This window comes from Urocitellus parryii, chromosome 8 (assembly GCF_045843805.1).
Source record: "Urocitellus parryii isolate mUroPar1 chromosome 8, mUroPar1.hap1, whole genome shotgun sequence".
NCBI classification, from domain to species: domain Eukaryota; kingdom Metazoa; phylum Chordata; class Mammalia; order Rodentia; family Sciuridae; genus Urocitellus; species Urocitellus parryii.
In genome coordinates this window covers 61,770,923-61,792,789 of record NC_135538.1, presented here as the reverse complement: position 1 = coordinate 61,792,789, position 21,867 = coordinate 61,770,923, and the positions used below count along the sequence as shown (strand labels likewise).

General features: G+C 39.8%; 1 protein-coding gene across 1 annotated transcript in view; it reads right to left on the bottom strand.

Moving 5' to 3' along the window:
- Positions 1-21,867, bottom strand: part of Faxc (failed axon connections homolog, metaxin like GST domain containing) — a 60,539-nt gene that overhangs the window by 2,684 nt on the left and 35,988 nt on the right. Inside the window, exon 5 of the mRNA XM_026402528.2 lies at positions 7,559-7,675. Coding sequence (XP_026258313.1) covers positions 7,559-7,675 — 117 coding nt within the window. The remainder of the gene's footprint in view (positions 1-7,558; positions 7,676-21,867) is intronic.

Here is a 21,867-nt window from a genome sequence, read left to right as displayed (position 1 = left end):
ATTCAATTATTATGTAGGTAATCCATATTTTATTACAAAAATAATACAGATAAGCAAAAAATTAAAGAATTACCAATAATCCTCTTCTCCATAATAACTTTTTCACTGATATTCTTCCAGAAATTTGTTTCTATATATATTTACATTAGCTATAAAGAATTGACTATATAGTGTGTTTTCTGTCCACCTTTTTCCACTTATCAGCATATGGTGAAAATTTTTTAATTTTACAGTATGACTACTATGATAATTTTTTAGTATTTCATTATGTGCATTTGAACTATATCAGTTTCATTTTGCTTTAATCAAACCCCTATCACAAGTCACTTGAGTTGTTTTTGTACTAATAGCTCTATTGATTGTAGCCTGTAACCGTTCTATTTTCATTTTCTATTAAAGTAAATATATATTCTCATTTTGAAAAACTGAAAGTCTATATACAGAAACTTTATGAATACATAAAGAAGAAAACAAAAAATCCCTAGGATCTCATCAACCCAAAATAATCACAATTAGCATTTTGATATAATTTTTTTCAATATAGTTTCTACTTACTTACTGCCATTATTATTTCTTATGATCTCCTATAACATTATTATAGACATTTTTCCATGTCACTGAAATTTTTCAAAGTTTGATGGCTATTTGGCTGCCCTACAAACATGACAAAGCAAATTCTCCTGCTTCTTGGAATCTGTAAACCAATTAACTTGTACTGGTTCCAAGTCATCATTTTCAGTCTTAGATCATAATAGTGCAATCCCTACTGTGTAGGAGTCCATTCTCATTACCTTCTGCTAGAAGATATGGATGTACATGCTCAGAGCCAGAAGCTAAGAAGCCAACATCACTGCTTCTCTTGAGGAGATGCATGTTAAACCTTCCAGTATTTACCCAAGAGAACTTCCAATCATGCAACTCCTCCCCAGGTATTGCTACTAATCACAGATAATCAAGAATTGGGAAAAAGATGTGGAGGAAGCAGTAAGAGGGAGAAAGAGAATCTAATGAGAAAGGTACAGAGCCATTGAAAACTAGATGTGTGGTGCACAGGTGTAATCCCAGGAACTCCGGAGGCTGAGACAGGAGGATCACAAGTTTGACGCCAGCTTCAGCAACTTACTGAGGCCCTCAACAATTTAGGGAAACTCTGTCTCAACATAATAAATAAAGAGGGTTGGGCATGTAACTCAGTGGTAAAGTGTCCCTGAGTTCAATTTCCAGTACCACCACCACCACCACCCCCAAAAAACAGCCATCAAAGATGAATTAAGGACATATCACAGTAGGTTCAGAGGATAGCCTTGTTTGACTCAATCAAATCCATTCACCATGAGCTGCTCCCAAGGAGCAACTAGGAAAGCCAGAACTATTCACAGGACCCTATAACTTCATCCTCTTCTTTTGCGGGTGTTTTTATTTTTACTTTTTTTAGCCTTATTTCTTCACCTTTCCTCCAAAAGAGGTTCCTCCTTTGTGACTGTATGACATCAATACCACTTCAGTGTGAAAGAATAAAAATTAACAATCATATTAGAAAAATGTACTCCTTTCTGCATGCTAGGCACTATTTGCAGTGCTTTACTCATCTGTTATACTAATTTTCTCCTGCCCTTCCCCATGACACTACTCTGTCTCTTTGAGTGGACAGCCTGGCCTTGGAATTAATACCTTTGTGCTACTATGTTAGAATATTTCTCTGCAGTTCTTTCCTGGGTTCTCAAGAATTATGAGATGACAGGTACCACCCTTTAGTGGCAATGAGCTGTCATGAAATAAGTGAGAACTCTATCGCATGGCCGAGAAAGGTCATCCTTGATGAGCAAGAGCTGAGATCCACACACCCCTCCTCATATCCTGCCCCCGAATAAAGAGTAAAACGGATAGGGAAGCTCTAGATTGGCTTTGCTCAATTCTTCTTCTGCCTAGATTCCCCATTAGCTATATTCCAAAAGAACAAAAAAAGGCTGGCAGTAGAAAGCACTTCTGTGGTATGTGTGTGTGTGTGTGTGTGTGCACATGTATGAATGCAAATGCATGATATGCCTGGGTTAACATAAATCCCTATACTCAATATGTACACTTTGTGAAATAAAAGAAAAACCACATTTCTTCAAAGTGTACTCAACAATCCAATAACAACTTCATCCTCCAGAATGATAAAATCTAAAGTCATCCAATGCTGAGGAGGCTGTGGAAGTCAAGCATTGTGTTACATGGCTGGGGTAAGAACAAATTGTTGTAACCTTTTTTTGGAAAGTAATCTGATGCTCCCCACTGAAATTTAAAATGTGTATACCTGATGGCCCAGAGTTCCACGTTGAGTACTCTATTCTGCTAAAAGAAAAGCTTCAGTATATGAAGATTTATGTGCATGGATGTAGCATTACATGTCAGCAAAAGAAAGAGGAAGGTGAGGAAGAAAAGGACAAACAATAGGGGGAGGAGGAGGAAGAGAAGAAAGAGGAAAGGAAAAAGATGGAAACAGTCTTGAGGTCCATCAGTAGGGACTGAATTAACCATTCTGTAGAATATTGTGTAGTTGTTCAAAAAGACATGAAATTATTAAGTGGGAAAATTCAAATTAGAAGAGTAATGTGTGTAGTTTTATTCTACTGTTTGTTTTAAAAACAGTAAAAACAACAAACCACAATAGCTATACATGTGTTGTAAATATGTGCATGCAAAAGAAAGGCACAAGAATGATCCACATAAAATCCTCAATATTGATTATTCCATGGGGTCTGTATTGGACATGGATGAAGGGGAAGACATGCACTTTTTAACCTATTCCCTTATGATTTGGCTTGTGATAGTCGTATATTACTTCTTAAATTTGAAAAGCCAATGAAATAAATTACTAAAAAAAACAGTGATATTATCAGACAAAGAGGATATTTATCAGAATGCTGAATGCTTCTCTACCCAGAGGACAGTCCTAGACAGAATAAGGAGCCTTTCTCTTGGAGTTTCTCACAAGGAAATGTTCTCCATTGATCTTTGAAAAACATACAAGCATTATTTTCTGCATCAATCTAACTTCTCTAATATAATCAAAAACATTCTGTACAATTTAACACTGTAAACCATGTCAAACAGATTCAGAATCCTGGACTGAGTTTCTCCCAGCTGCCTCTCATGTATGGCTAGAATGAGAGGGAGGGAGACGCCTGCCAGAGCCCCCTGCACCACCTGCCCACGCTGGGTCATTAACCAGCAAATATTTGGAAAACACGGGGCCAATACCCAAATGCACTCATGTACTCTGCAGGCATGTGCTCAGCATCTCCTTGTCCCACACCTGTGCTAGGTGCTGGCAACAGCCTTGATTGCTCTCTTTAGCATTTGTCACACAGTAAGAAGCCACCAAGCATGCCTTCTTCTGAGAAGTGCTAACATGGCTTGAATGCTGTGGATGCGGACACTCCCTCTGCCTCATCTCCTTGAAGCTAAAGATTGAGAGCAAGGACACTAAATCACAGATCTCAATACATACAACCCACAAATGCTATTTGATTCAGCCCTTTCCTGACAGCCAAATCCCCCACCACAATCTCTTCCACAATCATACGACATTCTCCCCACTTTCTAATCCCTTAGGCCAAAAAGACACCCAAGGACAATTAATAATCATGGGTGAAAGTTGCTGAATGAAGTTTTTCTTAGAACATGGAAGGTCATGTTCCTTACCAATTTAGAAAATAGTGTTAAAGTCTGTAGTTTCCCTATGGCTCTAGAGGGTGGGCAGTTGTAACATAGGCCTTCCCTTCTCCTTGCTTCAATTTCATTTTTGGGGGCTTTCTTAAATTCCCTACATCTATTTTGTTTATTTCATTTTATTTATTTATGTTTGGTGCCAGGATTGAACCCAGAAGCACTCACACTGAGCCACAGCCCAACCCTTTTTCTTTTGTGACAGGGTCAGGCCTCACTAAGTTGTTGAAGCTGGCTTTGAACTTGCAATCCTCTTGCCTCAGCCTCCTGAGCCACTGGGATTACAGGCATGCACCACTGCTCCCAGTCCCACATCAAATTAACTTTTAAATTAACACATAATTCTCTAACAAGGATACCCAGATTAAAACAAGGATTCTAATTCCACATTGAGAGTGTTGCTGATAATAAAACAGATTCTTTTCTTACTGCAAAGACGGTAAAAACTTCTAAATAAATTATATTTAGCCCTAATAAGGGAAATAAAATTAGAGATGCTTTTCGGACATTGCTCTTGGAAATGTAAACTTCTATGGCCTTTCTAAAAAGCAGCTGAGACATGCAGACCAAGAGCTTCTACCCTTTGTGATACTAATTCCCTATCTAGAATTCAGTGCAGGAAATAACCAGAGACAAACAGGAGTATATGTTTACAACAATATTCACTACCAAATAACAGTAAAAATTATTTGAAGTAATACACAAGTCCAAAAGAAGATTAATCACATGTAGTACAATGTAGCTATAGGATAGGATATTATGGAATGACTACAAATGCATGTTTGAAGAATATTTAATGGCAAGGGGAAAAGCCATAATACTTGGTTTATTTTAAACATCAGGTTATAATTGGATCAATATTATGGTCCCAATTTTTTGAAGTATATACATGCTTGTGCTTGATAAAAGATGAAGATACATACCACAATATTAACAGCAGATCTCTGTGGATGATTAACTCACAAGTTACTTTTCATTCTTTGAAAACTTTTCTATCTTTTCTAAATTCTATCCAATAAACAAGTGATATTTCATATTTATATCTAAATATATAGATGCATACACATACGTATATTTTAAGCATGGTTGAATATTCAAAATATGCCCTCCTACACACCTAAATTAAGGAAAATTTCTTACTATTCTATATGATTCCAGAAGTAGTTTGTGTGGTTTGGTCAACAATTAGGACCAGGGCTGGGGAAGTGGCTTAGTCGAAGAGTCTCTTGCCTGAAGAGTCATTAGGCCCTGAGTTTGATCCCCAGCACTGCCAATAATAATAATAATAATTACTGGGACTAAAAATTTATATTCAGTCACAGCCCTCCTCATGTGGCAAGGCCAGCAGAGCCATGGATGTTCCAAAGCCAAGGCCCAATCCCATCCACTCACACTCTGGATTTGAGCCAGTTCTTAATTATCTAGGCTCTTAGTTGTTTTCACTTACGCCCTCTCTCTTTACTTCTTGGGAAAGTCTCTACCACAGAGAGCAAAAGCAAGGAAAGAAGTTAAGTCCAAATGGTGCATAAAGGACATGGAACTACTGCCAAAGTAAGACTCAGAGACACTCTGGACTTTACTGATTAATGCTGCAAAAGTCCCCAGGGACAGCTGGAAGTCCCTGGCACTGCTTTAAGAATCAACATTCCTGCAACTGGGTGCTAAAAGTCCCTGGAAGATAATGGTGTCAGATTCCCCAGACGTGTGTGTCTCAGGGAGGGACCCAAAATCAATCCTCAAAAATGGCTGATCATTTCCTTTAAGAGAATGTCTCAAGTCCTTTTAAGTCAAGAAAACATACTTTGTTTTTAAAAGAAGGGATCCTCTGAAGTCACAGTCCTACTGATAAGGATCCCCCAAATAATTCAACTAAATAACAGATTAAGTGTGTGTGTGTGTGTGTGTGTGAGAGAGAGAGAGAGAGAGAGAGAGAGAGAGAGAGAGAGAGAGAGAGAGAGAGAGAGATTATGGGAATGTGTCTGGGTAGAAATGTAGGTGTATGTGTACAGGTGTGTGGAGTTTGTGCATCCAGGAGTATGTGAGTAAATGAGGTACATCTTTTATCACAATGATTTAGCTGGAAGTCCCTGGCACTGAAATTAAATGTCAGTCCAGCCAAGTGTGGTTGGTCATGCGTGTAATCTCAGCCACTCAGGCAGCTGAGGCAGGAGAATTCCAAGTTCAAGGCCAGCCTCAGCAATTTAGCAAGACCCTATCTCAAAAAAATGGCTGGGGATATAGCTGTGTTATAATGACCCTGGGTTCAACCTCCAGTACCAAAAATAAATGTCAGCCCCACTCAGCTAACCTTTTGGAAGATCTTCAATAAGTACCTGATCCATTTCAGCCAAATCTGGTAATGTATCTGGAAGTCCACCCACAAATGAAGTCCACCAACTGGTCTCATCTACACCCCCAGCCTGCTCAGTTGAGCACAAACTCTTCAATTAAGTCTTGTCAATCCCCATCCCAAACTTAAATATTGAATTATGACCTCCACATCCCCAGCCCCCAGGTACTTGCTTAGATACTACTTTAAAATAAAGATGACTTCAAACAGTTCCCACCCACCTACACAGTAAAAGCCTCTCTGAGAGACACAGCTGTCATGTATTATCCCATCACCCTACCTTACTACATACACACATACACACACACATGCAAACCAATATCTGATCCCTTGACATCAACCCAAGGTAAGCAGACTTACCCTCCCCCTTTGCTACCATGAATTTTATTCCTGGCTACCAATCCCACCCGGCCCTGTATTTATCATCACCCAGCTCTGGTCCCATTCATCTCCACTTCTTACCTTGTCCTTGATAGTCAAGAACTATAATTCTGAGAGAAGTACAGGGGACTGATATTGGCCAAATTATATCATTATATTGTGTGCATGTACAAAAATATAACAACAAATCTCATCATTATATACAACTATAATGAACCAATAAAAAATGTGGAAAGAAAAAAAGCTATAATTCTGACTAGACTTACAGCCAAGACCAGAAAAAATGGATAGCAAGATTGTGTTTCTTGGCACACATAATAGGATTAGTAATAATACTTGTATAGCTTCAGACTTCGCCGTTTATTGACAATTTCCTCATTTTCCCACAGCCTTGACCTTTCCATTCTTCTACTCTCAGTACATGATCTACAGTCACTACACTAGAGTGGAAGGCAGCTCAAATGACACAAATCATATATACTTTACCTACATTTGAATATAAGATCAATTGATATTCAAAAACAGCATCTGAGATTGGCAATGAGTTCATTGACCCCACCTGATCCTACATTGGATACATCAGAAAATGGTGAGCCAACTGCTCAAAAGACTTCAAGGAATAACAACAAAACAAAGACAGAAGGTGGAATTCAAGTCCTATTTTAGCAACAAGTATTCAGTTTCACCTGTAAGGAGCTGGCAGAAAACTGACTGGCCCTAGACACCACAGCCTAATGAAGCGTGGCCAGGTTCATGGCGCTGGTCTAGAATTCTACATTCTACATACCAGTACCCACCCACCCACAGCAACTCTTACACCAGAAAAGCTTTTCAGAGATGGGATAGAGAGAGAAGATGGGAGGGGAGGGGAGGGGGGATAGTAGAGGATAGGAAAGGTAGCAGAATACAACAGTCACTAGTATGGCAATATGTAAAAACGTGGATGTGTAACCGATGTGATTCTGCAATCTGTATACGGGGTAAAAATGGGAGTTCATAACCCACTTGAATCAAATGTATGAAATATGATATGTCAAGAGCTTTGTAATGTTTTGAACAACCAATAATAAAAAAAATTAAAAAAAAAGAAAAGAAAAGCTTTTCAGGGCTTGCCTTTGATCAGCCGCTCAGGTCTTGTCCCTGGTAAGGTCCACATTGCCTGTGCCAAGTGTCCAAAGACGGTGGCATCGAGAGTGGAAAGCTTGGGCCCCATGATGTACTTCTTATCACCTGCAGCAGATAAAACAGAGAGATCACTCACTGTCACAATAGCATTCAGCACACTTTCATTCTATGTTTATCTAACTGCACCAAAAAGCTTTGCAGAGTCAAAATGCATGCATGCCCTTTTTCTTCAAAACATTTGAGAACAAATGTAAAGTGAATTAAGAAATTCTAGGATACATCAAACCCACAGCAAGGTAAGGCAGGGAACAAATCCAATCCAGATAAACAGATGAGGGAGGGTGTTTATGGGGAAAAACTGACTTCCAGTCTCAAACTGGAGGTCTCAAACTGTCTCTCTTTATTACTACAGTTTGAGAATGGAGAATACCCAGAAGTTTGATTTAACCAACTGAGAAGTAACCCAATGCAGCACTCAACCTCAGGGCATATATAATTAAAATAACAAATTTCCTCAAGGAAAACAAGAAGCCCAGGCTACTGAAGAAGCTTGAAGGCAAGGTTTCCCGTGACACCTCTAAGGTCTTGGCAAATTTCAACACTGAGTACCAGCTTCCTTGGGAAACATTAAGCAAAAAGAAGCTATGCAGTCAGAAGCTCAGCCCTGACATCAGGCTCCTAAACAAGAAAGTTTCACACTGCTGTTCCTGTCTCTCCATTTCCACCATTACTGACTTAGTTCAGGCCTTGTCGTGCAGACGATCACATCCAACCAATTAAAAGAGTCGCACATTGTCTCCTGAGCCGCTGTCAGGGCCTGTGGCATCTAGTGGCACAGGAAGAGATGGATCCACAGACATCACATCCTGGCACCACTATTATTCTCAAAGTCTCTGTTTTCTTACCCACCAAACAGGGATGATATTAAGAGTACCTAATTCCTTAGCACTACTGTGAATATGAAATGACATACACATGTAACAATCTTAGCATGGAATGTGGATAACTCAAGCAACATGAGCTCTCCTGATGAGAGCCCTTCCCTTCCTCCAGGACATTCCACATCCCACCTGAACTAAGACACTCTTTTCATCATGTCAGTCCCTCTCACGAACACCTTCCATCGTTTATGAAATAAAATCCAGACTCAAAAGAGGAGGGCCATTGTATTTACTTCTAACACATGTTCCAGCTTTGTGCCCTACTCCTCTCCCTGACTCTAGCAAACCTGAACTATAAAATGGGAGATTCATCAGTTGTAAGAGGAATAACTGAAGTGTCTTGAGCAGAGCACACAAGAAACCCTGCCTCTTCCTCTTGGGCCTTGTAAGTGACATTTTTTCCACACTGCACACTGTACCCTGGTTGGGTTTTATTTGTGGATTTTTAACATTCCAGCTAAATGGTAAGCTCTTTGAAAGTAAGAGTCATTTCTTATTTCTACTTAACAAACTTTTGTGCCATGTTTTCTACATGTTTAGCACAATTCTATGTGCTGTATCCTACAACTGTCCACCCATTTCATCACATTTGAGTGGCAAGCTGAGGATGTCACAGGTCTTATATCAGTGTGTAGCTAAGACAGGAGTTCAATCAAGCCATCTGTTAGAGCTCGTAATTGTATCCCATTGTTAACTAACTTCTCTATCATTTGAGTGTTGCCCCAGGATCTAAACCTATTACCCAAATACTGGGAAAACACTATCTGGGAAAAATTAATGACAAACAAAAAATCTCTAGGTATCACTTGTTCTCAAGATTGCCAGATATTTCTTGATGATTCATCTTGCTGACTCCAAACACCTCAACCACTCCTCCGCTGGCATTAAGTGATTACAGGTAGGCAGAGGGACCCCCTCCCCAAGAGCTCTCAGAACATCCTGCTAGGATTGGAGAGGTACATCAATCAGATGACCAAATGGCCCTCCTTACCAGACTGTGCCAGGGCTCTACCCATTCATGACCCAAACAAGACAGTCTATGAAGTGGAAGCCAAAAGGGCTTTAGGGCTATTGTGATAAGAGCTATACATAGCTTCAAAGAGAAGAAAATGAGTTGTTGTTTTTTTTTTTATAAAAGAGCAATGGTGGAATCATGAACAAAAAAATAAATAAGAAGGAAGAAAGAAAATGTTGATTTCCTTCAAAAAGTACTCTAAGGGAAATGCCAGAGTTTAAATAGTGAAGTCTGATGTCGAAATCAAAGATTTGGGGGACAAAATGAAGATAGACAGATGACAGATAAAATACTTGAAAATCTGATAATAGAGTACATAGGACCTTGATAAAAAGAAAAAAATCATAAAAATATGCTGTTATTTGACTCCATATATCAAATAATGCATACAGTGTTTAGTCATGATTTGCCATCTGGTCTCAGAATGTTAAAAGTGGAAGGACATTGAGTTAGTAACAGAACCAGACTCAGAATGCTGGCACCCAGGCCTCCAGACTTCTGGCTCAACGTCTTTGTCTCCACAATGTCACAAACATCATCATCTCAGAAATAAAGACTCCAAGGAACAGCAGTGTGTGTTGGGGGAGGGGGGGACTTTTAAAGTTTGCAAAAGGATGCTTTGGTTAAGAAGGAACATAAAATAGAAAAAGGAAAAAATAACTGAAACCTGATTTTGTTTTTTAAAGGTGCTTATAAAAAGAATGGATGGAATCTAGTATGTGAGGTAAATGCAGAATGGTAGATACAAAATTATATGTATATAAACACATGGTTATACATTTTTAAAATATATAAATATCTCCTGTCATTAAAAACTCCTCAGAATATCCAATAACAGGAAGCTTTTTAAAACGTTTATTTTGAAATAATTTTGGATGTATAAAAAATTTGCAAAAACAGCATAGCTCCTGTAATGTCCTTCACCCAACTTCCATAAATATTAATATCTTAGAGAACCACAGTACATTTATCAAAACTAAAAGAAATTAACCATTAGCATAACACTGCCAACTGTATTATAGACTTTATTCAAATTTAATTCATTTTTTTAACGAATACCCTTTTTGTTCCAGGATCCCACATTTCATTTGTCACCCTACCTCCTCAGTCTCCTCCAATTTGTGAAAGTTCCTCCATGCTCCTTGACTTTTCACAAATTGGACATTTTTAAAGAACACTGGACTGTTATTTTGTAAAACATCTATGAACTTGGGCTTCTCTAAGGTTTTCTTATGACTAGATGAGGTCATGAATTCTTGGCAAGAATACCACACAAGTAACAATGTATCTCTTTTGATGGTTAATTTTATGTGCCATCTTGACTAGGCCATGGGGTATCCTGATATTTATTCAAACAATATTCTGGGTGTATCTATGATGGTATTTCAAGATGAGATTAGCCTTTGAATTCATAGAATGACTAAAGCAAATTTCCCTTCCTGATATGGGTGGGCCTCATCCAATCCATTGAAGGCTTCATAGAACAAAAAGGCTGAAAGCCTTCCCCCCAACCAACCCCGTAAGAGAGAACTCCTTCTGCCTGACTGCCTTCAAACTGGGACATTGGCTTTTTCCTATCCCTGACTCAAGTAGAAGCATCAGCTCTTCCTGGGTCTCAAGCCTGCCAGCCTTCAGACTGGATCCATACCATCAGTTTTGGTCCTTGGATCTTTTCATCACATGAGAACTCTACCATAGAATGCCAACTCATCCTGCACATCTTGGGACCCATAACTCTGTGAGCCAATCCCTTATATTTAGTTTCTTTATACCCAATTGGTTCTGTTTCTCTGGAGAATCTTATGTAATACCTTCTGAGGGCATCATTGTATCAAAGGGCACATAACTGTACATCTTAATATGTGGTATTAACCTTGACCGCATGGTAAAGATGGTATCTGACAGGTTTCTTCCTAATAAAGTTACTATTTTTCCATTTGCAGTTAATAATCTTCAGAGAGATACTTTGAGATTGTACAAATATCCTGTTTCTCTTGACTGTGACCAGTTTTAGCATCCATTGGTAGATGTCATCTGAAACAATTATTTTTATGGTGTTTGTTTTATTGTGGTTTTCTCTTCCTCTCATTTCTTCTATACATATTGATTAGGATTCTACTGTCTCTATACCCCCACTTGCTAATGTATTCAATTATTTATTTAAGTATGCACTCATGAATATTTGTTTATTCTATGGGATGCAGTCCAGTACTATCAATATTTGTTTCATTGCTCAAACTGTTCCAGCTTTGGGCTGTGGAGCTTGGCAGAAAGCATTTTTAAAAGGTAAACTAAATTAGATTTAACTCTGTTTAGAGACGAAGAGGCCAAGCTGAAGGTCTCATTTCTGCAACACTTCTGGGGTACAGAAAGTGGTCCCAGATCCCATGACTAGAGGGGTTTAGAAAACACAAAACTCTAAGGACAGATCTGAAGGGCACTAAAGGAGCAGGCATGGGTGATGAGACACCTCGAGCTTCAATACTGGCAGGTGAACCACCTGACTGCTCCTGTAGGGATACCTGAGCACCTGTAACTCCCCCTGTCAGCCCCTAGGTTGAGAGTGTGGACTCTGAGCCATTGGGGAGGGCAAATAAAGGTTGAAAACATGAAGTCAGTCCCCAGCAGTGAGGGACCCAGGGCACATCACAGTCCTTGAAATGTGCTCCAACAGAGGCCAGCGCTCCCAAGCACCAGGAACACCTCCCTAAAGGCACAGAGCCCACCTGCCTGTGAGGGTGACCCCCATATTCTGTCACCTGCATTGGCAGTGGGACTTCCCATGCCCAGGGTGAGTTGAAAGACCTCCATGGTTGGGTCTCCCATTGGTCATCAGGGAGCACAGACCATGAAGAAATACAAGAATAGAGACCACCATGCCAGAGAGGTAGACCCACGTGGATTTGAAGGAAGATCACGGCAGGAATGGCAAAGCTGGTTCTTCTGCGGGGTAAGAAAATGTCACTACACCCAGGCATTTCAAGAATCTGATGTAACCTATCCTGGATGTTTAGACAGCTCCTCTCTGTGAGGAAGGCCATATTGTACATGCAGGAACCATGGGGGTACCCATGGATGACCAAAGTCTGAACATGGAGTACTGAATCATGAATAGCAAGAATATTAAGGGCATTTGCTGTTTACATCCCAGACTTGAGCTCATGATGATTGAACTTAATCACAGATTATTGGTCATAAAACTTTAGCAACCTCCATTAACCCAAGGTTACTTATTCTGACCTCCAAGCCTGACCTCTGGCTCTTCCCACGTTGTCTTCTACCTCTCCTATCACGAGCATCAACAGAGGTCTGACCCGAAGATACCAGGACATGACAAAGACAAGGGTATGTGGAAGACATCTGAGCATGTGGGCTAGGTCCCTCGACCCCATTACCTGCCCTTTCCCCCATTAGCACAAACTAGTGTGATAGCTGAGAGATGAAATAGGGAAAGTAAATACAGAGGGCAATTGTCCAGGGAGAATGAAATCAATCTTGAGTCTGAAAAGAATGGCCACAATCCAATCACCAGGACTCAAGCCAAATGGAAGAGCAAGGGAGCTACAGCGTTGAAGTAAGCTGAACCTGGTAAGCAGCAGAACCAAGGGAACATGAGGGGACAAACACAGGGCCACATAGGTCTTAAAGTCCCACTGGCAAGTGGGGCCCCACACAGCACAGCTGAGGAAGTAAGTGCTCACAATCCAAGGTTGTTTGCCTGATGCTAGATTCTGAGCCTCCTCCTTAGGGAGGATGCATGACAGCTGACAATGTGGGACTCTGTCCAGACCCAAGCCAAACAGGCGCGGTCTGCCTCCTATGAATGCTCCACACTTCAGTCAAACATGAAGGTGACCAGCCCATCACCAGCACTCACCCTATCTCCTTCCCTAAATAACATCCACTTATCTAAGCTTGAGCCGGTCTTAAGGGAAGGGTTAGTCTTACCATGAGACAACATAGATCTCTCTAAACAACACTGAATAGCAGGTCCTGGAAGTCTTATAGAACAATAGCTAACATCTTGAAGGAAAGTGTCAGTGTTACCAGCTCATCAATGATCAGCCTCTTTCTCTTTCCTCAAAGTTACTTGTAATACTGTTGCTTCTGAGTCTGACTACAAATTTTACTAAAAGGGTGAGATCTGAGGGCTATAAAATGTACATGATTTAAGACTCCCTCTCTGAGCTGCTGGGGTTGTAGCTCAGTGGTAGAGTGTTTGTCTAGCATGTGTAAGGCACTGGGTTCAATCCTCAGCACCACATAAAAATAAATAAAAGTATTGTGTCCACCTACAACTAAAAATATTCTTTAAATTTATTAACTTTTATTCATATATGACAGCGGAATGCATTATAATTCTTATTACACATATAGAGCACAATTTTTCATATCTCTGGTTGTATATAAAGTACATTCACACCAATTCGTGTCTTTATACATGTACTTTAGATAATAATGTCCATCACATTCTACCATCATTTCTAACCCCCTGCCCCCTCCATTCCCCTCCCATCCCTCTACCCTATCTAGAGTTCATTTATTCCTCCCACGCTCCCCCTCCTTACCCCACTATGAATCAGCCTCCTTATATCAGAAAAACCATTCGGCATTTGGTTTTTTAGGAAACGCCATCCTTTTACCTGCAAATGCCTTGATTTCATTCTCTTTTAATGTTGAATAATATTCCATTGTGTATATATGCCACATTTTTAATCCATTCATCTACTGAAGGGCATCTAGGTTGGTTCCACAGTTTAGGTATTGTGAACTGTGCTGCTATAAACATTGTTGTGGCTGTGTCCCTGCAGTATGCTGTTTTTAAGTCCTTTGGGTATAGAGGGAGAAGAGGATAGCTGGGTCAATGGCAGTTCCATTCCCAATTTTCCAAGAAATCTCTACATTGCTTTCCACATTGGCTGTACCAATTTGCAGCCCCACATCCTCATCAATACTTATTATTGTTTGCATTCATAATAGCTGCCATTCTGACTGGAATGAGATGATATCTTAGAGTAGTTTTGATTTGCATTTCTCTAATTGCTAGAGATGATGAACATTTTTTCATGTATTTGTCGACTGGTTGTATATCATCTTCTGAGAAGTGTCTTTTCAGGTCTTTGGCCCATATATTGATTGGGTTAGTTGTTTTTCTAGTGTTTAACTTTTCGAGTTCTTTATATACCATAGAGATTAGTGCTCTATCTGATATGTGAGAGGTAAAGATTTGCTCCCAAGATGCAGGCTGTCTGTTCACCTCACAGACTGTTTCTTTTGCTGAGAAGAAACTTTTATAGTTTGAGTCCATCCCATTTATTGATTTTAATTCTTGTGCCAAAGGAGTCTTATTAAGAAAGTTGGGGCCTAATCCCACTTTTTCTTCTATTAGGCACAGGGTCTCTGGTTTTATTCCTAGGTCCTTGATCCATTTTGAGTTGAGTTTTGTGCATGGTGAAAGATAGGGGTTTAGTTTCATTTTGCTGCATATGGATTTCCAGTTTTCCCAGCACCATTTGTTGAAGAGGCTATCTTTTCTCCAGTGCATGTTTTTGGCACCTTTGTCTAATATAAGATAATTGTAATTTTGTGGATGAGTCTCTGTGTCCTCTATTCTATACCATTGGTCTACCAGTCTGTTATGGTGCCAATAGCATGCTGTTTTTGTCACTATTGCTCTGAAGTATAGTTTAAGGTCTGGTATAGTGATGCTACCTGCTTCACTCTTCCTGCTAAGGATTGCTTTAGCTATTCTGGGTCTCTTATTTTTCTAGATGAATTTCATAATTTTTTTTTAAAAAGAGTCCCTCCCTAGTTTCAGTTTCTCAAATGCACTTCTGAAGTAAAGGAAAATAAAGCACTCAACTTTAACTGCATTCCAGGACTGGCTTTGCCCCGAATTTAATTTCCACCTTGGCTGTCCTGTATTAGGCAATCAAAGGAACCAGTTCTTCTAACTTTATTCAAAGGTCATCTCTTTATAAAGACTATCTGGCAGTCCCCAAATTTTGATTGATAAAATTACACATCACACAGGACTCATTGTTATGGGGAAATTTAAATTCAAAGCCTTCTATAGGGATCTAACCCTTTTTAAAAAGCTGATTAGTAACAGTTTATAGAGGAAGGTTTTATGTTTGGCCATCAGGGTCAGAGGAGATCAACTTTGCAAGCAGACTCCACATTCCTAAAGAACTTTTCTTCAGGGCTGGGGATGTGGCTCAAGCGGTAGCGCGCTAGCCCGGCATGTGTGCGGCCCGGGTTCGATCCTCAGCACCACATACAAACAAAGATGTTGTGTCCGCCGATAACCAAAAAATAAATATTAAAAAAAATTCTCTCTCTCTCCCTATCCCTCTCTCACTCTCTCTAAAAATAAATAAATAAATAAACTTTTCTTCATTGTATGCATCGCAGTTGTCACCTTAGTTGGAATCCAGCATCCTCAACAACTTTTAGACATCTGAGCAATCACCAAACTGGCACCAGGACTTTTTAGAGCCTTCCAGAGCCTTACTTAAATTAACTCCTCCTTAGGCACAGATCATATTGCTATCAACCTTATCTTCTTCTTTTTTTTTTTTTCCCAAGAGATTGATTCCAGGGGTACTTTATCAGTAAGCTACATCCCTGGTCCTTTTTAAATTTTTTATCTGGGGACAGGGTCTTACTAAATTGCTGAGGCTGGCCAAGAACTGGAAATTCTCCTGCCTCACCCTCCCAAGTTTTGGGGATTAGAGGTATACACAGCCATGCTCTGCTCAACCTCATCTTTAGACATTGGAATCCTATACCCTATACCTTCTCAAATGATAAACTCGTTCCTCTGTTGGACATCATGCGAAAATTTTGTGTGACACTTCTTTTCAAGTGCAGGGCTGAGTCTCAGAATGCTCTTGTCCCATGTGCTCTGACCATTAAAAGGTTAAGAATGTCCACGTAATTCTCCCAGGTACACACGATTTTCTCAAAGATCACTGAATCCATAGAAACTTCCTGTGTGTGAAGCTCTGTAATCTTAGAATTGGCCCCTGTTTCTTCACAGTCAAGATGAAAATATGTCTGCTAGAATCAGAGTGGGCAATAATAATAGTCTCTCAAGAGACTGAAAGGTAAGATTCTGTTTCTAGGGTTGGGGTTATAGCTCAGTGGTAAAGCACTTGCCTCACATGTATGAGGTACTGGGTTCCTCAGCACCACATACAAATAAGTAATTAAAGGAATTGTGTCCATCTACAACTAAAAATATATATTTTTAAATTCTATTTCTAAAATATGTAAAACCTTTTATCTAAATAACTTGGAAAAAACTGAGGCCAGGTGCTTGCCACCCATTATGGCAGGATAAATACTCCTCTGCTCACCAGCTGGCTTCATTCTCCACAGCTCAACAGCCGATGGAAGAAGCACCTATGTGTTTAATGGGTTTGGAGCTATCTGGATGTATTAATTGCTGCTAGCCACATAACAAATTACAAACCAATTTAGCAGGTTTCAACAATATACATGTATTTTCTCACGTTTTCTATGATCAAGAATCCAGGCAGCCTTAGCTACATGCCTTTGGCTCAGGGTCTCACAGTCTGCAATGGAGATGTCAGCCAGATGCATCTAGTTTGAATCTTAAATTCCTCCAAAGGTCCAGGTGTTTAAAGTTGGGTCCCTGAAGGGTACTACTGGGAGCTGGTGAAACCTTTAAGAGGTGGGGCCTGGTAGGAGATCTTTAAGTTACTAGAAGCATGCCCTTGAAGGGGATAGTAGAACCCTGGTCCTTTCCTTCCTCCCTCTCTCCCTCTCCCTCTCTCCCTTCCTCCCCCACCCCGCCCCACCCTGCTCCCTAGACATGAAGGGAGAATTTTCCTTACTCCCACCTTTGCTACCTGGCACACCCACAGAAGCCTATAGGTAATGGGTCTGCCTGATCATGGACAGGAACCTCCAAAACTGTGAGCCAGTATAAACCTTTTCTCTTTATAAACTGATTATCTCAGGCATTTGTTATAATATAGGAAACCTGACTAACATATCAGGGTTGCAATTATCTTAAAGGCTGATTTGGGGAGGATCTGCTAACAAAATCACTCACATGGCTGGTAGCATACTCAGGTCTTCTCTGGCTCTTGGCCAGAGACATCTGTTCCTTACCATGTGGACCTCTCTGAAGAGCTGTTCGTGAAAGAGTTGGCTTGTCAGAGCAAGTAAGTAAGAAAGCAACAGTGGGTGAGAAAGAAGGCCCAGGATAGAGCTGCAGTCTTTTTGTAATCAAGTCTTGGAAGGGTCAATCCTCTGCTAATGCCATGCTGTATTTGTTAGAAGCAAATCACCAAGTCCAGCCTATACTCCTGTGGGGAAGAATTACCCAAGAGGATGCAAACCAGGAGGCAGTATCACTGTGGACCATCTTGGAAGTTGTCTACCACAGGAGGGAAACATTTTTACATCCCAGAACTACATTCAAAAGAGCTTGGAGCCAAAAAAGTCATGATATCTGTAATTTATTTAAAATACTTCCACACATATACAAAAAGATAAGGCAAATATGACCAAATGTTAGCAACTACTAAATCCAGGTGGTGAATATGAAACTGTTTATTGTACTATTCTATTTTACTGAGAATTTAAAATTTTTCATTATAAATCAAAATCATCTAATCATGTTCACTAATAATGTGTAAAGAAAAGTATCAACTATGATTATTCCCTAAGTTAAAATAGTGGGCAGACTTTCTCCAGTGTTAAAATGGACAGTGCTAAATAGACCTCACCTAACACAGGTTTATTTGGCACCTAAATGCCCTGACAGTCTCATCAGTATGGTTCTAGACTATAAATTCAGGGAAGACAGGAATCAAACTAGACAAAACTGCATCCCCCAGTACCCAGTCCAATGCCCATACAATCTAAAACAAATGCACAGTAAATATATTTGTCATATGAATGTCTATTTTATAATCCCTTGTCTTTTAGATCAAATCTTTTAGATCAAAATTGTCCCATCTATACCCAATGGCACAGAACTGTAAAGGTCTGGAACACTGGGACTCGATCAAGGACTTGGATAGGTGCTTGAGCTACCAGTTCATGAAGAACTATTTCAGCCTACCCCATAGTGCTAGAGCTCACTCCCCACCGAGGCAAAATGACTTTTGAAATGGGCAGCACAAGTCAAGCCATCGGTTCCTCCTAAGAGAATCCCCAAAGTTAGACCACTTGATGTGTAATGTAGTGAGACCTCTTTTACCAATAACATGACAGAGCTATGCCTCTGAAGGTCACCAAAGATTTAAATGCAAAAAGCTCATTTAAGACTTTCCAAAGCTTGCCTTCTCCCACCCCAAAAGTAACTTGGTATTAAAAGTGGGTTTAAGAGGTGCCTTGCAATTGTTGTAGGGCAAGTTATCAAAAACTCTAGATTGTCTCCAAGCTTAACCCCTACAATATATTTTGCCAGAAAAACAAAATTAAGGTAGATCCCCTAAGAAATGCATGAAGCTACAATGCAATATTAAACACTGAGCTTCTATTTAGAATTTTTTTTTTACAAATGTTTATATTCAAAAGCACTATCCATAAGGAAATCTACTCTATAACATCCATGGAAGAGTCGCTTGCTAGAATTCAGGACCAAAATTAATTTGTCCCAGTTGAAGAACTTGCGTGTTTCCTCTCTCTAGAAAATAAACACAAACCTGCCCCACATTTCCTTTTTTTATATTTATTGCCAAAAATCCAAGTTAAATTATGTGTAATTCCAGGAGTAAGCTCATTCCAAGAACATGATTGTTTTCTAATTGGTTTCTGGAACATTTGTATTAACATTAAACAGCTTATGCAAAGGCAGGAAGCTTCCAGGCTGCACAGGGGTATTTCAGTGAACAAGGATCATATGGCATAGTTACAAAATAGGTGCATATGGGCAAGAAGTCAGAATGAGGAGGGAGATGGGAGTAGAATTCAGGCTGTAAGAAAAGGAATTTGGATTTTTAGCGTAGGAAGAATTGAGGGTCTTTGGTTCTGATTTACATTTTAAATTAACCTCTCTAGAATTAAAAAAACAATACTAGTAGCAGGAATCAGCTAAGAAGCTGTAGCAGAACTCAGAGAAGAGACACAGGTGCCTCTGTCATGATTTGGGGGCAGAAAGGGGATAGAAGATTAAGGTATTTAGTGAACATCAAGGTGATGAATTATATTCATCTGCTCAGTTAAGCAAGCACTTAGCATCTGGCCCTACACCCATCTGAGTCTATCTTGGGTAAATTAATTTCCCTATTTACAAACCAGGCATAATATACTAATGGTAATAATAATCATAATAATACCTAAGCTCATATGCCTTTGTTGAGAATTAATGAGAACAATTTCTACCTCAATTAATTACCTCATTAATCCTCACCAAACCCATAGGAAAATAGATATTGTTATTACATTACCATAAAGATACATTCATTATTTATAGTATGTATTTTACATGTGTGATCTATTAGGTTTATCATATGTGTAACATAACATGTTTCATAAACATGTACATTATTATGAAGTATCATAGTACATATGAAGGTATGCATATACATGTTGTATTATAGGAACATTGAAAATACAACATAAAAGTTAGTTCTTATCAATATTATAAGCAAGTTCTGGGTCCTGGGATACAGAGAGAAACAGAACAGACAAGCTTTCATGGAGTTTATATTACATGGAGCTGTGGCAAATCAATCGTTAAGAAAATATTAGTCATAAGTTCTATGCAAAGAATTAAGGTGAAGTGATTCAACAGAGGGTGACTATCATACATTAAAGTAGGTAGTCATGGAAGGCCTCTCTGTGGAGGTGATATTTACACAGAGACATGAATGTCAAAAAGGACAAAAGAGTGCTGGGGTTGTAGCTCAGTGGCAGAGCACTTGGCTCAGCACATGTGAGATAATGAGTTTGATCCTCAGCACCACATAAAAATAAATAAAATAAAGGTATTGTGTGTCCATCTAAAAACAAAAAAGAGATCTACCATCCCTAAAAAAAAAAAATGAAGAAGATAATGCAAGGCAGACGAATAGCTAAGACACATGCCTGAGATCAGAATAAGCTTGGTGTGTTTGTGAAGTGACAGAAGACCAGCACAGTTGGGATATAGTGAGAAGGGCTGAAGGAAAAGAAAACAGATGAAAAGAATGGGCAAGGCCCAGGCAGTGGAGGGCTTGGAAGGCCAGGAGAGAGAGAATGCAGAAGGAACAATCAAGAATGACTTCCTGGTGTCCAACTGGAGCAAATGAACAGTGCCATTCACCAAGTGGAAGGGTGACAAGTCCTGTTTGGGGAGGTGCTACAGCTTAGGGGGCTATGGACATCTAAATGAAGAAGACCTCTGGGATTCAAAGAGGGATTACAATGGATGTGGGAGTGGGAAACTTGAGATGTGTAGAGGGCAGGAGAGATAAAATCTCGACCCATTAATATTTAAGGCATCTATCTAAAAAGAAGAAGCAGGGAAGAAGGAAGAGAGGTCCCACAAGTAAGGCAAGAACTAAGAAACATTCAGCATTGACTTCTGGTTTCTCCTAGTCTCCATAGGTTCAAATCCAAGCTCTGTCATTTACTAGCTGGGAGACCTTAAGCAAGCTACCTCTTCCTGCTTAATTTCCTCGCGGATAGCATTATTGTGAACAGTTACTGACCACCAAAAGGCACTTAGAACAGCGCTGGCCTGAAGCAAAGGCTTACGTGTGTTAGAGGTTACTAAACTCAACAACAGGGCAACAGCCAAGACTAGCACCTCCTCAGGGAAAGCCTGGGAATCTATAGATCTGAAAACAGGAGTGAGGCCTACAGGAGACTAGAAAGCCTCAATTCCTATACTTAATGCACCCCCAAATCTTACTTCCATTGGTATTACAGCAGGAGACAGGCTCCTTAATATCTCACCTCAAGTCAAAGTGTATTATTTCCAAAGGGCTTTTAAATGGCAGGGTATTATTTACCCTTTCAAAAGCAATTTGCAGATGAAGCAAGAAGAGCTAGTAGATAGGATGAAGTGGTCAATGAGTAAATGGGAGGTAATGCTGATACATTTCAAAACAGCCTCTGCGTGAAGAGAGACAAGAGCTGGGGCAAAATTGGGTGGTGGTTTGAAAGAGTCAATATTGTAGGTAGAGGGAGCCTGCAGAGATAAAGTCTGAAGAGAGGAAAGAGAATTTGTAGTCAAAAGCCTGAAAATGGGAAGGACTAGGGACTCTCATAGCGAGGAAACAGGCTGACTATGCTGACTGGGGTCCTATAGAGGAAGGCAAAGAGCTGGGGCAATCGATGGGTACATCAGAGAAAGAGAGCAGCTTCCATAATGC